This window comes from Sceloporus occidentalis, unplaced genomic scaffold, assembly GCF_023333645.1.
Source record: "Sceloporus occidentalis isolate IW3139 unplaced genomic scaffold, rSceOcc1.0.p SCAF_1, whole genome shotgun sequence".
NCBI lineage: Eukaryota > Metazoa > Chordata > Lepidosauria > Squamata > Phrynosomatidae > Sceloporus > Sceloporus occidentalis.
Window position 1 is genome coordinate 139,301,158 of NW_028316981.1, and position 17,085 is coordinate 139,318,242.

At 47.4% G+C, this 17,085-nt stretch overlaps 1 protein-coding gene across 2 annotated transcripts in view; it reads left to right on the top strand.

Annotated features, from left to right (window-relative positions):
* Positions 1 to 16,640, top strand: part of CARD14 (caspase recruitment domain family member 14) — a 33,659-nt gene extending 17,019 nt beyond the window's left edge. For both annotated transcript variants that reach the window (XM_089507992.1, XM_089507986.1), the window contains exons 11-20: positions 2,652 to 2,697; positions 3,711 to 3,900; positions 11,245 to 11,371; positions 11,828 to 12,065; positions 12,216 to 12,279; positions 12,823 to 12,934; positions 13,703 to 13,876; positions 14,237 to 14,340; positions 14,445 to 14,560; positions 15,761 to 16,640. In XM_089507992.1, the coding sequence (XP_089364118.1) occupies positions 2,652 to 2,697; positions 3,711 to 3,900; positions 11,245 to 11,371; positions 11,828 to 12,065; positions 12,216 to 12,279; positions 12,823 to 12,934; positions 13,703 to 13,876; positions 14,237 to 14,340; positions 14,445 to 14,560; positions 15,761 to 15,968 (1,379 nt within the window). In that variant the 3' untranslated portion in view covers positions 15,969 to 16,640. The remainder of the gene's footprint in view (positions 1 to 2,651; positions 2,698 to 3,710; positions 3,901 to 11,244; positions 11,372 to 11,827; positions 12,066 to 12,215; positions 12,280 to 12,822; positions 12,935 to 13,702; positions 13,877 to 14,236; positions 14,341 to 14,444; positions 14,561 to 15,760) is intronic.
* The last annotated feature ends 445 nt before the right edge of the window (positions 16,641 to 17,085 follow it).

Consider the following 17,085-nt stretch of genomic DNA (forward strand, 5'->3'; position numbering starts at 1 on the left):
GTTCAACCAGTCTGAGTCAAGAGAAACAACAGGAATCAAGGTCAATATGGTCGAAGGGTTGAAGAAGCCAGGAAGTCCGAAAGAGGAAATGCAGGAGTCTGGAAACAGGTATGAGGGACAGGAATGCTGGCCAAGAAACAGACAGGTTGCTTCCAGCAACTGCCTTAGGCAAACTCAGCTCTTAAATAGCCTGACACCAGTTGGTTCTAATCAGACCTTGCTTGGCCTGTAGCCTGGCCTAGTGTCTTAGTTCTATCTTTTGTTGGATCCTTTTGTCCTTAATGCTTGATTGAGGACTTAAGACCCCAGCTGTGTCTTCTTCCTCATCAGCAGGTCTTGCCCTTGTTCTGCTGGCCCGTGTTCTTCAGCAGGGAGAGCTGGCTGGGGCTGCTCTGCAACAAGGAGAGCTGCAGGTTGTTCCCTGTCTGGAAGACTTGCCTAGTCCCTTCCTCAGCCTCCTCATCAGACTCTTCCTCCAGGTCTCAGGTCTGCAGCTCTTGGCCCATGACACTGCCCTCAGTTGTTTACAGCTAGCCTCTTATCTCTTCAGAGAAGGTGGAGAGAAGGAAGAGGAAGAGGAGGCAAGTGGGCCGGCTCTAAACAACCAACAGCAGGTGGAAGGGTGGCAGAGAAGCTTTTAGGGGCGAGTATTTGGCACTCTTCTTCCTCCACCTGGCCTTTTCCCCAGAAGAAAGCCTGGCAGTGGTGGACCCTAGAGGAGCAAGCGTTCTCCCCTCTTCCTCCTTCTCCACCTGACCTCCTTGGGAGAAGGCCCAGGGGCTGAAGAGCCTCAAGAGGTGATCGTTTGCCCCTCTTCCTCCTTTGCCACCTGGCCTTCGCCTTAGGAGAAAGCCCAGCGGCAGGGTATTTTACCATATTGACTCATTTATAAATCGAACCATGATTTTGGGACAATTTTTTGGTGTAAATCCTTTTACTTATACAAGAGTATATACGGAGGTTACTTTCAAGCATTGAAACCTGAGATAGGTCTGGTTGCAGTGAGGCCAATACTCCTATGAAGCTTTGATATTTTTAAAAAGTTAATTAGTAGAGGGAGCTGATAAGATTTATTGAAGAGGTAAAGATGTTCCAAGAGAGGCAATTCTCCTTGTTTCTTTTGGGGGTGGGCAGGTGAGAAAAAGGGCAATCTGGGGAGTCTGTCCTATGGACAGTCTTTCCTATGGAAAGAAAAGGAAAATGGGCTTTGGCTTGAATCATTCCAAAGAATCACACTGAACAGTAAATACCAATGATGTATTCAACTCTTTTACTCCAAGTCAAATCTGAAGTCTCTCCCTTCAAGTCACAAGTCAAGTCTCAAGTCTTTGCAAGATACTTTCAAGTAAAATTTTAAGTTTTGTCACAAGTCTGGAGTAGGTTGCAGTGGCTTAGTGGTTAAGATGCCAGTTCTGATTATCGGAAAATCAGAAGGTTGGCAGTTCAAGGCCGAAGTGCCATATAATGGGGTGAGCTCCTGTCATTAGTCCTAGCAGTTCAAAAGCATGCAAATGCAAATGGATAGACAGGTACCACTTCTCAGTGGAAAGGTAGCAGTGTTCAGTGCAATCATTCTTGTCACATGACCACCAGAGCAGTACTCAGACATCGCTGGCTTTTCGGCTTAGAAATAGAGATGAGCACCACCCCCTACAGTCGGTTATGACTAGACATTCATGTCAAAGGCCTACCTTTACCTTTACCTCAAGTCTGGGAAACAACTTTAACAGAAAAAAAGGAGGCTGTGTTTCTAGGAGAGGAATAGCAAATGTGTTAGGCAATAGGCTTGAGGTGGGGCTTGAGGTCCGCTTGGCAGCCTATCCCTGCTGTACATCAGAGGGGGCTTCCAAACCTTTTCAAGACTTCTAAACCTTCTCAAAAGCTTTAAGATTCTTCTACCTCAAGCAGGGACGTAGCTAGGATTTTAGGAAGGGGGGGGTCCAGACTAAGTGCCACCATTATAATGGGGTTTGAGTGCGGCGGCGCAGCAGCACACACCATTCATTTTTCTAATGGAAGGGGGGGTCCGGACCCCAAGAACCCCCCCCCCCCTTGGCTACCTCCCTGCCTCAAGCCTATTGCTGAACACATTTCCGTTCCCCTCCAAGAAACTCGCCCCACACTCTGGGGGCATATCTTGCCTGCTGCTCAAAGTGAATGATGTTAGCAAACAGTTGCTTTAAATATACAAGTTGTGAATTGTATTTATTACTGAGTCAAGTCAAAGTCAAGTCACTGAAGCAACTTGAGTCCAAGTCAACTGATTCAAGTCTACATCACTGGTAAACACTGTACAATATAGATGGGGGATCAGCTGCCTGGAAGTCCTGTTCCTTTCCATATACTGCAATCTACCGTGGGAAATCTGTTTCCATTCCTCCAGGTTTGCTACAGAAATGAAACCCTCCCCTAGCAGCTCTTCCCACTTAATGGGGGGGGGGGGGAGATGTTTGGTGTCTAAATCTAAGAAGGCAATGGAGGCACAATGAGACAACTCCGAGAATGGCTAGTCAAACATCTGTGTAGCAATTTGTCCACTGCTCCAGAACCTTTTAAAATGCTGAGTGTGTGCTGAGTAATGTGGATGCTTGGGCTAGAGACCTACAAGAAATCACCTTGTTCTCATTTATTCAAATATTTCTTCTTTGCAGATGGCACCTCCCTATTGTTCCATATGGACTCTTGCATCTCAGAAAGGTAAATGTCATGTGCTAGACCAGAGGCAGTTTGGGTCAGAATATCCCACAGGCCCGGGGTTCAAATTAATGGCAGAAGTGCTGCAACCTGCCCCAGCAGCTAAGACAGCTGTGGCAGGGACAGATCAAGACAAGGAAAGTCATGAACTGGGGACCATCTGTAACAAAAAAATCAAACAGCATGGGAAATTGAGTGTGTTAGTCTAGAAAATCATTGGAAAACAAATGTCAGGGGGTATAGGTACTAGAATAAAGGCAAAGGGGCCACAGAGGCGGGGAATAGGTGTAGAGATTTGAGTGGGAAAGAAAAAACAGATAACCTGTTCTTCAAGCAAAGAACTATATAATTTCCTGGAGTAATTATACTTATGGAAGTAATGAAGGGCCAGTTGCCTGCAATGCAGTGGTCTAAGGGAGCTTGGATTCAAAGGCTCAGGTGTTCTGTACACATAAATCAGTGGGATTTTCAATTTCTACTTTTGTCCAAATGAATAAGAGAGCCAGCAGGGGGTAGTGGTTTAAATGTTGGACAGTCACTAGGACTTTGGAGACCAGGATTCTGATCCTCACTTGGCTACTGGGCAAATCACACTCTCTCAACCTCAGAGAAAGGTAACTTCAACTTCCTCTGAACAAATCTTGCCAGGAGAACTCTAGGACAGAGTCACCATAAACAAGTCAACTTGAAAGCATATGACAGTAACAGTAATAGCCGGCTGTTTTGTTGCTCACATGCCTTCTTTTTGCTTATATCCAAGAGAAACTACAGTATACTGAATTTTCTGCATTATGCACAGTACTTGGTGATTCAAATTTGAGGTCTGTCATAGCATGCCTTGTTCTAAATGACAGTTGGTTGTCACTCTGAATAGCCTTGAATAAGTGACTGGAGTTGAGTTGCAGTCATGTTTCAAAAGCAAAATTGCAGTGGCCAAGAAAGAGGAAAATATTATGTCACAAGAGGACCCCAGAGGACCAATGCCCAACCTGTCTTCATTGTTCTCTTCTCCTCAGTGTGCCCATGCGCCGTCGACTTGCGCAGCGCTTCACAAGCCGCATCACCACCATTGCTTTCCAAGCCAATGCTTTGTTGGAACAGATCAGCATTATTGGGGGCAACCAAACTGGCATCTTCATTCATCAGGTCACACCAGGCTCTCCTGCTGATGAAATGTCTCTGTCACCAGGCCAACAGATTGTGCTGGTAAGATGTTGGGACCTCATCTCTGTAAATCATATTGTAAGTCTGTGCTGTACTTTCCAAGGTCTTATATGTCCTCTTCTCATGGACATAGCACATTTCTCTTTGGATGCTTTATTCATCCTATCTTTATCCCCATGTAATGGAAGAGCAATCTAGATTTATTCTTGGTCATAAATTGAATAGATCCATTGTCATCAGTGGGATCTAATTTAGGAAATTAGTACACATGGCTTTTAAACCACAGTTAGAGCCATAAAAAAGTGGCTTTGGCAATACTTATCACACGAACACAGCCTATTGCTGCTGTGTTCCCCAAGTGTGGCTAGGGCATCCCTTTTCACTGATGGAGGAAACCCATCAAGTACCTCCCAATTGCACATGTTCCCAGGTGCAAAATGTTGCTGGTGAGGCATTTCTGATATTAGCAGTCACGTGGTGTCAGTGTCTTCTCATCTCTCCCTGTCTGCCCCCCCCCCCCCCCCGCTCACTATTCCCAAGAAGTCTGGTTCCCTTTATTTTATGTTTCTCTTAAAAAAAAAATTAACTCTGAGTAGCCGAGCTCTGGAATTGCATGAAAAGGTTAAAATAAATAGCAATAAAATAAAAAATGAAAGACATGACGGGTAGGGCTTGGGCAGGGAGAGGAGGTTAAAGGGAGAGTCAGGAATAGAGCATAATGGCAGCGGCAGCCCCAGTCACGCGATTGCACAGATGTGCAATACAGTAATGGCTCCTCTGAACATGGTATGTTTCCATTTTTTTAAACTGACATGATTGCTGGTCGCTAACCTCCTTTGTCTGGAGACGGGTAACTCTGTCATTTTCAGTTTCTTCATTTTTCATTTTGTGGGTCATAAGATGTTTTTATATCTGTTTGTGAATTAATACACAAACATCTGCAAAATTTATATTCACTGTCTGTAGTGAGGGGAGTCAGGAGACTGGGAGAGCTGGAGGGGTGGAAGGGGACCAGGTGGACAGGGAGGAAGGAATTAGCCAAGGGGCGGAGCGAGCGGAGGGGAGGAGCCCCGGAGGAGGGATAAGAAGGAAGGGAGAGTGGCGCTCGGGAGGAGGGAGAAGCCGCGGAAGAGGAGGTCGGGGAGCTGCGGACGAGAGAGGGTCAGTGCAGGTCAAGAGGAGCCCTGGGAGGGACGGCGTCCCCGCGTCTCTCCGAACCCGCCTTACCTTCCAACGAAAGGGGCCTCACCAGGAGGTGGAACTGAGGGACCCCCGGACCGAAGGGGACTTTACCTACTCAGACGAGGAGGAGTGGGCACAGACGCCACGCCGAGACCTGGAGGACGAGTGGTGGGATCCTAAGGGGGAAAGGTGGGAGTCTGGTCCCCCACCCCAGGACTGCGACAAGGCTGACCGGGAGCCTTTGGAGAAACACTCCGGTGGGAGGCCGAGTCGAGACCCAGAGGACGCCAAGGACGGCGGGCGGGGAAAGTGAGGGTGGACGCCCGCAGACGTGAGAATTTGAGTCTGTTTGGCCCGTTGGCCTATGTTTGTTGATCACACCGGGGAAAGAAGGAAGAGTGTTTGGTGGAACTATTAAAAGACACTGTTGCAGCAAACCAGAGCCTCGAGAGTTTGTTTCGCACGTGTGCCTAGAACTTCCTCTTTCTTAAAGCAATATGCAGCCGGCTACCCCAGCCCCGCCCACATTGGTGGAGAATGCGGGCACCGCCCACAGGGCGGGGCAAAGGCCCACCCAGGAACAGCTTTTTGCCTGGTTTGCTGAGCAACAACAGCTTTTACTCCAACACGTGTCTGCTCAGCAGACGCGGATGCTGGAGCAAGTGTGTAGTTCCCAACAGCAAGCCCAAGCCCAGTTAGTGACCCAGTTGGCGGAGTTATGGCGGTCCCCTCGGCTGACGACCGGGGAACCCCAGGAGCGGGGCCTGACATGGACTGTCGGCTTGAACCCCTTGAAGCTCATGAAAATGGGGCCGCAAGACGACGTAGAGGCCTTCCTCAATACGTTTGAGAGGGTGGCGGCCGCGGCCCAGTGGCCTCAAGAGCAATGGGCTCTTATTCTGACACCATGCCTGACCGGGCCCGCCCAGGAAGCGGTGGACACCATGGCGGCTGAAGATGCCAGAGACTATGAGAAAGTGAAAGCAACTATTTTGCAGACCCTCAATATCTCGGAGGAGACATATCGGCTGCGCCTAAGGGACCTAAGGTGGCGACCAGGGGTCCACCCCAGGACCCTAGGACAGAAGATTAGGGCGAGTGGTTTACGGTGGCTCAAGCCGGCGGAGAGGTCGTCGGTCGAGGTGGCAGAGCTGGTACTGGTGGAACAGTTCGTCGGGGCGCTACCTCTACAGGCGCGTAATTGGGTCCGTTGCCACCGACCCAAGAGTTTGGAGGCCGCCGTAGCCCTGATGGAGGCATTCTCAGCAGCCGAAGAGTGTGAAGGAGGAAGGAATCGCCGGGGGACGGAGGGCTTCCCGGTGAGAGGAGGAAAAGGGCCGGCGGCTGTGGGAAGAGGAATGGGGCGGATAGAGCCCGGAGCGGGGACCCCTCGTGCAGAGCCCGATGCCCCGAAGGTGGACGGGGGAGCAGTAAAAGGAGCTCGGGAGGCCGCGTCCAAGGAGCCTCTTCGCAAGCCTCTGGTCTGCTATACATGTGGTGTGGAAGGGCACATACGCCGCAACTGTCCAGTGATGGAATGTTCGTGGGCCGACTCCTGGGAAGCGGCTCAGGTGAGTAGTGGGCCCTCCCCGGCCCGAGTAGTACGAATGAGGGTCAATGGAAGGGAGGTAGGGGCGTTGGTGGACTCCGGGTGTAGTCAGACCTTGGTGCGGGAGGCCCCGGGGGTAAAGGGGGCCCAAGCGGTAAACGTACGTTGTATCCATGGCGACTTGAAGCCCTATAAGGCGGTATGGGTATGGGTAGAGGTAGAGGGGAAAGCCCGATGGCTGAAGGTGGGGGTGGTCCCTACGTTGAAAAGGGAAGCTCTGTTGGGGCGGGATTGGCCTGAGTGGAGGCAACTGCTAGCGGAAGAAGAAGGGTTAGAAGGAGACGCTTCCCCCGGCCCTATAGTGTTAGACCTGGCCGGTGTAAGAAGAGCCCAGCTAGTGGCCTGGCAGCAGGACGATCCCGTGTTGAGGGAGGCTTGGAGGCAGGCCCAAACAGAGAAGGGGGAGGCAAGGCCTCGGTTTGAGATCAGAGGAGACCTGCTTTATCGAGTCCCTCCCCGGACGGGCGGTGAAGAGAGTGAGGAACAATTGGTGATTCCTAAGGCCTTAAGGGGAGAGGTGATGCGGCTGGCTCATGAGATACCTATGGCTGGACATTTGGGGGTGGAGAAAACAACTCAGAGGATACTCCAGAGGTTTTTCTGGCCAGGAGTGTATGCCGAGGTCAAAGCCTTTTGTAACTCATGTCCCCAGTGTCAGTTATTTCAGGGAAAAGGGCCGCCAGGGGGCAAGCTGATTCCGATGCCCATCATTGAAGAACCGTTTTCCCGGATCTCCATGGACATCGTGGGGCCTTTGGAACAAGCCACAGGGGGATTTCGCTACCTATTGGTAGTGGTAGACTGCGCTACGCGGTATCCTGAGGCGGTACCCTTACGGTCGATACCAGCAACCCGAGTGGCGCAAGAGTTGGTAAAGATATTTTCCCGAGTAGGGTTCCCGAGGGAAATTTTGACGGATCAAGGGTCCAATTTCATGAGCCAGACCCTTAAGAAAATGTGGGAACTTCTAGAAGTAAAGCCCCTCAGGACGACAATTTACCATCCCCAGGCCAATGGCCTGGTGGAACGCTTTAATAGGACCTTGAAGAGTATGCTCAAGAAGTTTGTAGAAAAACATCCCAAAACGTGGCCACAATTGGTAGAGCCTTTGTTGTTTGCCTTTCGAGAAGTCCCACAGTCTTCATTGGGGTTTTCCCCTTTCGAGTTGGTTTATGGGAGAAAACCCAGAGGGATATTAGATATTCTGAAGGAGGGTTGGGAGGAGGAGGCCCCCACCTCTCAATCAGAACTCCAGTTTATTTTAAGAATGAGGCAGCATCTGAAAGAAATAGGGCAGTTAGCTCGAGAGAATTTGGGGAAAGCTCAAGAAGAACAAAAGCGTTATTTTGATGGAAAAGTAAAAGAGCGCAACCTGCAGGTGGGACAACAAGTTTTGGTATTGCTACCAGCCCAGAAGGCGAAATTGTTTGCAAAATGGCAGGGACCCTACGAGGTAGTGAGGAGGCTAGGCCCGGTGGATTATGAAGTAAAGATGGGGGAAGACCCACCTAAGACTAGGGTTTTTCACATTAATCTCCTAAAGGCCTGGAGGGTGCGAGAGGCTCTATTTGGAGAAGCCGAACCCGAGTCGGAGGAGGAGGAGGAGTGGTTAATAGGGCCTCAAGCAGAGGACTTCTTGGAGACAGGGGACATTCCCATCTTATCACCTTTAGATGAACGACAACAGCAACAGGTGAGGGCTTTGCAAAATCGCTTTAAAGAGGTTTTCCAAGGTGAACCGGGTTGTACCGGGGTAATACAGCACGCTATACATACGGAACCAGCGACAGTAGTGAGGCTGCCCATACGTCCTTGGCCCTGGCGGGTGCAGGAACTTATTAATAAGGAGGTGGAGACAATGCTGAAACTGGGGGTGATAGAGCCATCTAAAAGTCCTTGGCGTAGCCTACCCGTGATGGTACCCAAACCAGATGGGACAGTTAGATTCTGTGTGGATTTTAGACAGGTGAACAGGGTATCGAAATTTGATGCGTACCCGATGCCAGGAGCTATAAATCTATTGGAACGACTGGGGCAGGCCAAGTATCTGTCCTCCATTGATCTTACAAAGGGGTATTGGCAGATCCTCTTAAGACCAGAGGACAAGGAAAAGACGGCGTTTGCCACCCCTAAAGGGTTGTTTCAATTTACCCGGATGCCCTTTGGGTTACATGGCGCAGCAGCTACCTTTCAACGGTTAATGGACAAAATCCTGCAAGATTTGTCCTTCTGCGCAGCCGCCTACATAGATGACATCATTATTTTTAGCGACTCATGGGAAGAACATGTTCAGCATTTGGGCAGGGTATTGGAGGCCTTACGGCGGGCAGGGTTAACAGCTAACCCCAAAAAGTGCGCCATAGCCTGCAAAGAGGTACAGTACCTAGGACATAGAGTCGGGCAGGGTTGTATTAAACCTTTAGCTGATAAGGTGCTGAAGGTACAAGAATGGGGAATTCCCCAAACAAAGAAACAGGTCAGACAATTTCTAGGCTTAGTGGGGTATTATCGGCGATTTATTCCCCATTTCGCACACTTTGCGGTCCCATTAACGAATTTAACTAAAAAGGGACAACCCCGGAGGGTCCGTTGGGGAAGAATAGAACAGGAAGCCTTTGAGAAATTGAAGGCACAGTTATGTAGCTATCCGGTCTTAAGAGCTCCGGATTTCTCCCGGCCTTTTATCGTGCAAACAGATGCCTCAGAGTGGGGTTTGGGGGCGGTGTTGTCCCAACAGTTTGAAGATGGGGAACATCCAATTCTTTATCTAAGCAAGAAGCTAAAGTTGGCCGAACAAAGGTATGCGGCAATAGAGAGGGAAGCGCTGGCCATTAAATGGGCGGTCACAAACCTTCGTTATTATCTGTGGGGGGCCCCATTTCAGCTTGTAACCGATCACGCCCCATTGACTTGGTTGGCCTCCATGAAAGATTCCAATCCGCGTATCACTAGGTGGTACTTGGCTTTGCAACCCTATGCCTTCACGGTACATCATCGGCAGGGACTGTTACATGCTAATGCCGATTTTTTTTCTCGACAGGCCACCTGGACCCCTTCACACCCGTCAACTCTCTTGGAGGGGGGGTTATGTAGTGAGGGGAGTCAGGAGACTGGGAGAGCTGGAGGGGTGGAAGGGGACCAGGTGGACAGGGAGGAAGGAATTAGCCAAGGGGCGGAGCGAGCGGAGGGGAGGAGCCCCGGAGGAGGGATAAGAAGGAAGGGAGAGTGGCGCTCGGGAGGAGGGAGAAGCCGCGGAAGAGGAGGTCGGGGAGCTGCGGACGAGAGAGGGTCAGTGCAGGTCAAGAGGAGCCCTGGGAGGGACGGCGTCCCCGCGTCTCTCCGAACCCGCCTTACCTTCCAACGAAAGGGGCCTCACCAGGAGGTGGAACTGAGGGACCCCCGGACCGAAGGGGACTTTACCTACTCAGACGAGGAGGAGTGGGCACAGACGCCACGCCGAGACCTGGAGGACGAGTGGTGGGATCCTAAGGGGGAAAGGTGGGAGTCTGGTCCCCCACCCCAGGACTGCGACAAGGCTGACCGGGAGCCTTTGGAGAAACACTCCGGTGGGAGGCCGAGTCGAGACCCAGAGGACGCCAAGGACGGCGGGCGGGGAAAGTGAGGGTGGACGCCCGCAGACGTGAGAATTTGAGTCTGTTTGGCCCGTTGGCCTATGTTTGTTGATCACACCGGGGAAAGAAGAAAGAGTGTTTGGTGGAACTATTAAAAGACACTGTTGCAGCAAACCAGAGCCTCGAGAGTTTGTTTCGCACGTGTGCCTAGAACTTCCTCTTTCTTAAAGCAATATGCAGCCGGCTACCCCAGCCCCGCCCACACTGTCATGTGCATTTTCACTAATATTTGCTTTTTCCTATATATTGTTCGTAGTGTGCCTGCTTTCTGCAAGTGGTTTTCCCAGAATATGATGTATTTTGTGGAGTGCATACTTCCTTACTATCTATATCTGTTCCACTTTTTAAACTGTGAACTAGATACTAAAATTCTGAAAAGTGCAGATTTTGGCATGCAACTATGTTCTGATTTGTGTACAGGTTCAAGAGTTGTAAACTGGACAAGTTTGCATCAAAAGTTGGACTGGTTAAATATTTCCAACATCTTCTTGATTTCATTGGGTTTGCTTTATGCCTGGATCTAAACACTCCATGTTGGAGGAAGAAAACAACAGGCAAAAACTAAAAGCATTCCATAATGGTGCAGTTAGGGCAGTATGCTGCCAATCTACTTGGTGATGGGTAAAGATACAGATATTTTCCCTGGAGCAATCTCCTCTTGTCAGTTTTCCAGCTGATTATTAGTCCCATGGCAGCGGATTCCTCAATAGGTCAGGACACTGAATATGTCCCACCTTCTGCAGCTCATCATCTCACTGCCTGTTTCCCTGGAGAATATAAGTTTAGAATTTGAGCCATGCTGTCCAAGGGACACTGGGACTTAAAGTCCCCCCCCAAAAAGGAACTTTTTTCCTTCATCTGTTCCAAGGTAATTTGTCTATGAGTCTCTTCCACAAATTATGTTGAATGACAAGAACACATCTGTTTTTAACAAGTTAAAGCTATTTGTATTTGAAATTTTAGGTGGATTATGGAGTCATAGAGCCAGGTTTCAAAGCTGTTTTGGAGGAGGCAACACTGGAGGAAGCGCTCTGGGTCCTGGAGAAGGTGAATGGCTTCTGCTGCCTGTCTGTGAGGCCCAACATGGAGGGTAAGAATATTTGTCTATAGGCTTGGTTAGGAAAGAAACAAGGCACTATGGCTAACTTCCAGTCTGTGCTGGTGATCAGTGGTTTCTCCCAAGGTGTCCCAACCATGAAATAAAGGAAATTCTAGATCTGCAAACACTCTTAAGTATGGCATATTGGAAAATGGACTGACCTGGATACCACCCACAGGACAATTACTTGCATAAGTCCCACTGAAGCAAATGTAGGTTGTACAAGAGCACTTGCTCATTCTGGAGAATGTCTGCATGGATTGAATCCCTTGCTAAATTGTGTGAATGAGTCAATGCTACTTGGGTTTTCTGTCTTAGATATCAAGGGTAGGATTTCTAGGACTCTTATACAGGAAGCAGTTGTCATACCTTGCTCCCACTATCTCTTCCAGCCTACTGTGCTACTGCTCCTCTCACACAGAAACACACAATTTCCTGTCCCATTAGGTTACAAAAAGTTGCTGAGTGACCTGAACTCCAAGCTGGTGACATCGGGTGATTCCTTCTATGTTCGGTCTAACTTGTGCCTCGAGAGACAGGCAACTGGGGAGCTTTCAGTGGGATGCCATGACATTCTGCATGTCACAGACACCATGTGTCAAGGCCAAGTCCAGTGGAGAGCCTGCCAAGTGAACCCCTACACCATGAAGGACATGGATGCTGGCACTGTTCCCAACTACTGCCAGTGAGTATCTCTATTGGCACAGGGGACAAGGGAGTAATGAGTACACTCTTGCCTATCTGAAATTTCTGCAGGGTACAGTGGCCCACAAACAGGGCCCCACATATGCTCCTTTCTGTCCATCACATTCCTATCTCACTGTCTCCATTCTAGAGCACAGAAGCAACTCATCACCCTGATCCAGGAGCTAGCCCAGAAGAGCATAATTTCCCGCAAGGTAATTGAGGGCATTCTGTGACATAACATGGGCAAGGAATTACTCTGTTTATCCTGTATGATAAACAGCTCCAGTCACAGGCAACCACATAATTTGGCCAACATTTTAATCCTTTTATTCTGATTGGTCACACCATTGCAAGTCATGGGGTTATCTTGCAGCTAACTACTCTTTGGATTTCTTCATCTCTTGGTTTGTGGTGATGATGTATTGTCAGTGAAACAAAATTTACCAGCATTCATTTAGAGTTTTAGACTATGAACTGCTAGTTTAATGCAATACCACTCTTTTCTTGTAAATGGAAGACTGAGAAAGCCAGAGACAGAGATTCAGACAGGGAGAAGGAAATATATCTTTAACATAATTCTGACCAGCATGTGTTGCTGGGCATCAAAATGATAATTATATGAAATGGAGGCTAGGGTTAACCGGGTCTGAATAACACAGTTTGTGAGCTATGAAGTACTACTTGCTGTTATAACCCTCAGGATAGGTCTACATGCCCTAGGACTAATGTTACATTCTTCCTTTTTTGTCTTGTAGAATTCTGGGGTGCAGCCCAAATTGGTTCACATTGTTAGCACAGACAACAATAAGATTAATCCACTCTGGTCATCCATGGACTGTGGTCTCTTCGACCCTAGTAGGCCAAATGGTGAGTTCAAGCATTATTTGTGATGCTAAAGGCACTCACTACCTTGTCTCTACAAAGGCTAGCACTCTAATCTGTGTATTATAGTTCTAAAAAGCTTTGCTTCTTGCTCCAGCTACAACCACATCACTGTGTCTGCTATAACCCACCCACCTAGAATGGATTTGCACATTATGTTTTTCCTCTAGACTACACAGGAGTGCTAGTAGGCTCTTTTCCCATTTATGTATCCATCAGATATGACAGAAATGAAAAGGACAATATTAGACAGATTGCAGCCACTACAAATAAAGCAGAGGTCATTACCTTCCTTTCAAAGTATCTTGTTGCTTTCATGTGACAGTTGGCCTATGAATAGTCTGAGCCATGTGGATAAAACAAAGCATAATATTTTTGTCAGTTTGCTGCAACCTTCTGTTCCAGGCAAGAGCAGCATCTGCCCCAAGCTCTCTTCTGTTTTTAATTTCTTTCCATAATTGAGGAGCCAGTGAGATTTTCTTTCAATTAAGAAAGTAGGAGGACACAATTGCCTTCCAGTTCTGCAGCAATTAACATTCCCAGCCCATTTCTGGTTTTGTTTCTTTGCTGTCTGTAGCTATGGGGGCACCTGGATGTTTATAGCTGTGACAGCATTACTAGAGAATCATGTGTAGAATCTGTGTAGAAAATCTGAAGTGAAACTGTGGGCTGATAAGATGCTGGTATTCTTCAGCCTTTTCTTCCTTGGCACCATTGACCTTTTCTCTCCTCCCCCCCTCCCCTTTGTTCTAGTGAACTCCCGAATCAGCCTTCACCCCAGGAGTTGTGTCAGTCTGATGCCATATACTTTGGTCAGGCCCTGCAGGCCTGGACGGCCACGTCCAATCCTCATAGTGCCTGCACTTTTGGGCAAGATCTTGGCTGAGAAGCTGTGCCTGTCCAAGGGCTTTGAGAAATGTCCAGTAGGTATGTCTTGGCTAAAAAAAGAGGAGTCTAAATACTCTAAAGGCACTAGATCCCACCTGATCTTGGAACTAAGCAAGGTGAGCCCTGGTTAGTACTTAGACGGAAGATTGCCAATGAATACCTGGAGCTGATATTTCAGAAGAAGGAACTAGCAAAATCATCTCTGAATATTCCTTGCCTAACCACTGCTCCATCTTCAAACACTGTCCATGGTTTCTTGGCATATGTAGTATATTTATTCATAGTTCTCAAGGTATACCAGAGTGGCATCAATAAAATTTCAATCACCAAACCCACAGAGAATCCTACTGCGGATGGCTCTAGTTTGGAGTTTGACCCATTTTCCTCCTACCTCTGCAGATTCCCAGAGTGAAACACAGGGCAGAGATGCCCAGCCTGAAGGAAGTGATCCAGACAGCAGTTGCTGTGTTCTCCGTCGGATTCTAGAGGGGTTAATGCAAAAGGTAATGGGGAGGTATTGCACTGTGATGTAGATTCAGTGATCATTTGCACAGGACTAGAGATACAAATATGACTCAGTGTTAAATATTAAATACTCATCATCTAGAATGTACATGGCTGGCTGGACCTGGGCCTGGAGAGTGTGCAGGATCTTCTGGCTATGGAAATCTATCCCATCATTATCCTGATCACCATCAATGAGAAGAATGGCAAGAAATTCCGGTAAGTGTTGCTGCTCTGGATGAATATCTGTTTTCCATTCAGCAAAAGTCAAAAGGTAAAACTTTCCCACCTCCCATCTTGGTATTATAAGGTTAGGACCACCTTACGTTTAAAACTATTGTTCAAGGTGGCAGTACGTAAACTGAGTAAGTCACCTTTTTGCTGCAGCCCAACATCCCCTCAGAATAGTGCAAATATCCACAAGCAGAGATATGCTACACAAGCACTGCACAAGCCCCATGCTGAATATCAACATTGTGCAATACATGTCAATGACTGGGTGTCATGGAACAATACGCAATATGATAGTCACAACATGCAATAACAAGACACAGAGGAACATGGTGTCTGCACAATTCGGCTTCCATCATTATAAGCAGAACACATACATCGAGCAGTGGTGAATTTCCCTCCCTACACATATGTAGCATAACGTATGTATGCAAATATGCCCAACTGCATGCCAGCCTTTATGAGATATCTGAAGGAGTGAAGAGAGTACTGAAAACACCTTAAAAGCAAAAGCAGTAAGGAGACAAGCTCCACATGTTCTGAGATGGTCAACCAATGAGTATGCTTTTTATATTCAATGGTCCTTTGTTTTGGAGAATTTTGTCAATTCCAGTGATTTCTGCTAAAGGCAGAAGGCCATTTCCTCATAGAGGTCATAACACGTTAGGCTATTTTAAAAGGAATAAACAGTCAATCATCTCAGAGCACATGCAGCTAGTCTCCTTACAATTTTCTGAGATATCTGAAGCTACACAACTAGATTGTCCCTAATCACATGCCTGTATTTCTCCCTGAAAAAGAATTGGATGATAGCTATACCAGTTATCAGTCAATCGCCCAAAAAGGAAGCCACAGCCTTGAGTTTGTGAGACCTGAGAACAGTTGATGACTGGTGCTTGTAGAGGTCTCTTATTCATAAGGTCATCAGAAGTCAAAACAGACTTGATGGCAAATTACAAATACTAGTCACCTCTGTTTTCCCACAAAACCTTCCAGCCACCCAGATCTGGTTTTGTCAGTACTTTTTCTTATAGCCACCATTTTTCATTTCTATTATAGAGCTAGTTTAGGTAAATTTGTACCTTCTCCCCTTGTAACTGTTAGACCCTCTTGCCTTACCTATTCAACATAAAATGGCACTAAAGAGGCAAGTCCTGTCTGCCTCTGACTTGTTGCTGTGCATTTCAGGAAAGCCCTTCAGCGCCTTGGAGCAACTGAAGAGCAACTTTTGGATAGTACTCGGAAAGAGGAAGCTCATCTGGAGACAGTGTCTTGCCTGTATGGGACAATTGCCCCTGATGCCTGGAATGACCTTGAGACACTTACTAGCTGTGTCCGTGCAGCCATTGCTGATGAGCAGAAGAAGGTGGTGTGGGTGGAACAACTGCCACACTGATTCCTTTTGAAGACAGGCAAACACAGGTGACCCCTCAGTGTTTGCCTTGAGTTTTAGAAATACTTGAAGATACTACTATTTGCTCTGAATTAACCTCAAGAGGAACAGGGACATTTTCTAATCCTCATGGTGTTGAAGAATTGTAGAGCAATCTGCTCACACAGTGCACAGGGAAACAGCAATTCATCTTGTTCATCAAATGTTTGGCACCTGACCACCCCCTTCTAGCCTCACTTTGCTTTATGTCTTCCATCCTCCCCCTTAGTCTCACAGAAGTCAAGTAACTGGTGGATGTATATGAAAAGTGCCACATGCAACCATACATAGGTGAGAATATGAGGTACATGGATGCTTACACTTTGTTTGGCTTTTAAATCAGGGATGCACATTCCCAGTTTCTCATGCCCTGGCTATAGATTCCCACTCACCAAATCACATGATGATAGAGAATGAGACTGGTAGTCACTAGAACTACTGCCATTAGAAGAGTCAGCAGTAGCTGGAGTTGAGAATTTTTATCCCTTCCTAACAACTTCCAAAATAATTTACTGTTCACCATGCTTGTTGGGCCTGCAAGAACTGAGACTCAAATGCTGGGAAAGCCAAAGGTAGGTAAATTGTGTTTGCAAAAGCATTGGTAGAAGGATGTGGTCTGGTTTACTATAAACAAAGGGATCTATTGGCAAGGAAGCATGGGGGGGGGGGACAATGATAAAATTCATTATCTCATTCATATAAAATATTTTTCCACTCTTTGCATTTCAGAGTTGAGGATGCCCATTGCATCTGTAATTTTCTTCTTCTTTTTTTTAAAAAACAAAACAAAACATTGAACAACTAGAATGTTGTTAACAAGCAAGGTGAGCAAGGCCTTGGCAAGAAATGCCTCTTTAATATCATTTTGTCAGAGCAAGAGATCCATTTTCTGAAATACAGTGGGCACAAACCAGAGAACATTTCTATTCTACTGAAAATTGGTAAGTTAGTCAACACAGTTGATTCCACTCCAAAACATGCATCTGAGGAAGTGGGGTCGTCTATGAAAGCTCATGCTACCAACTTCTTTCTTTCAGTTAGTCTCAAAGGTACTACAAGATCCTTTTGCGTACTTATTTTG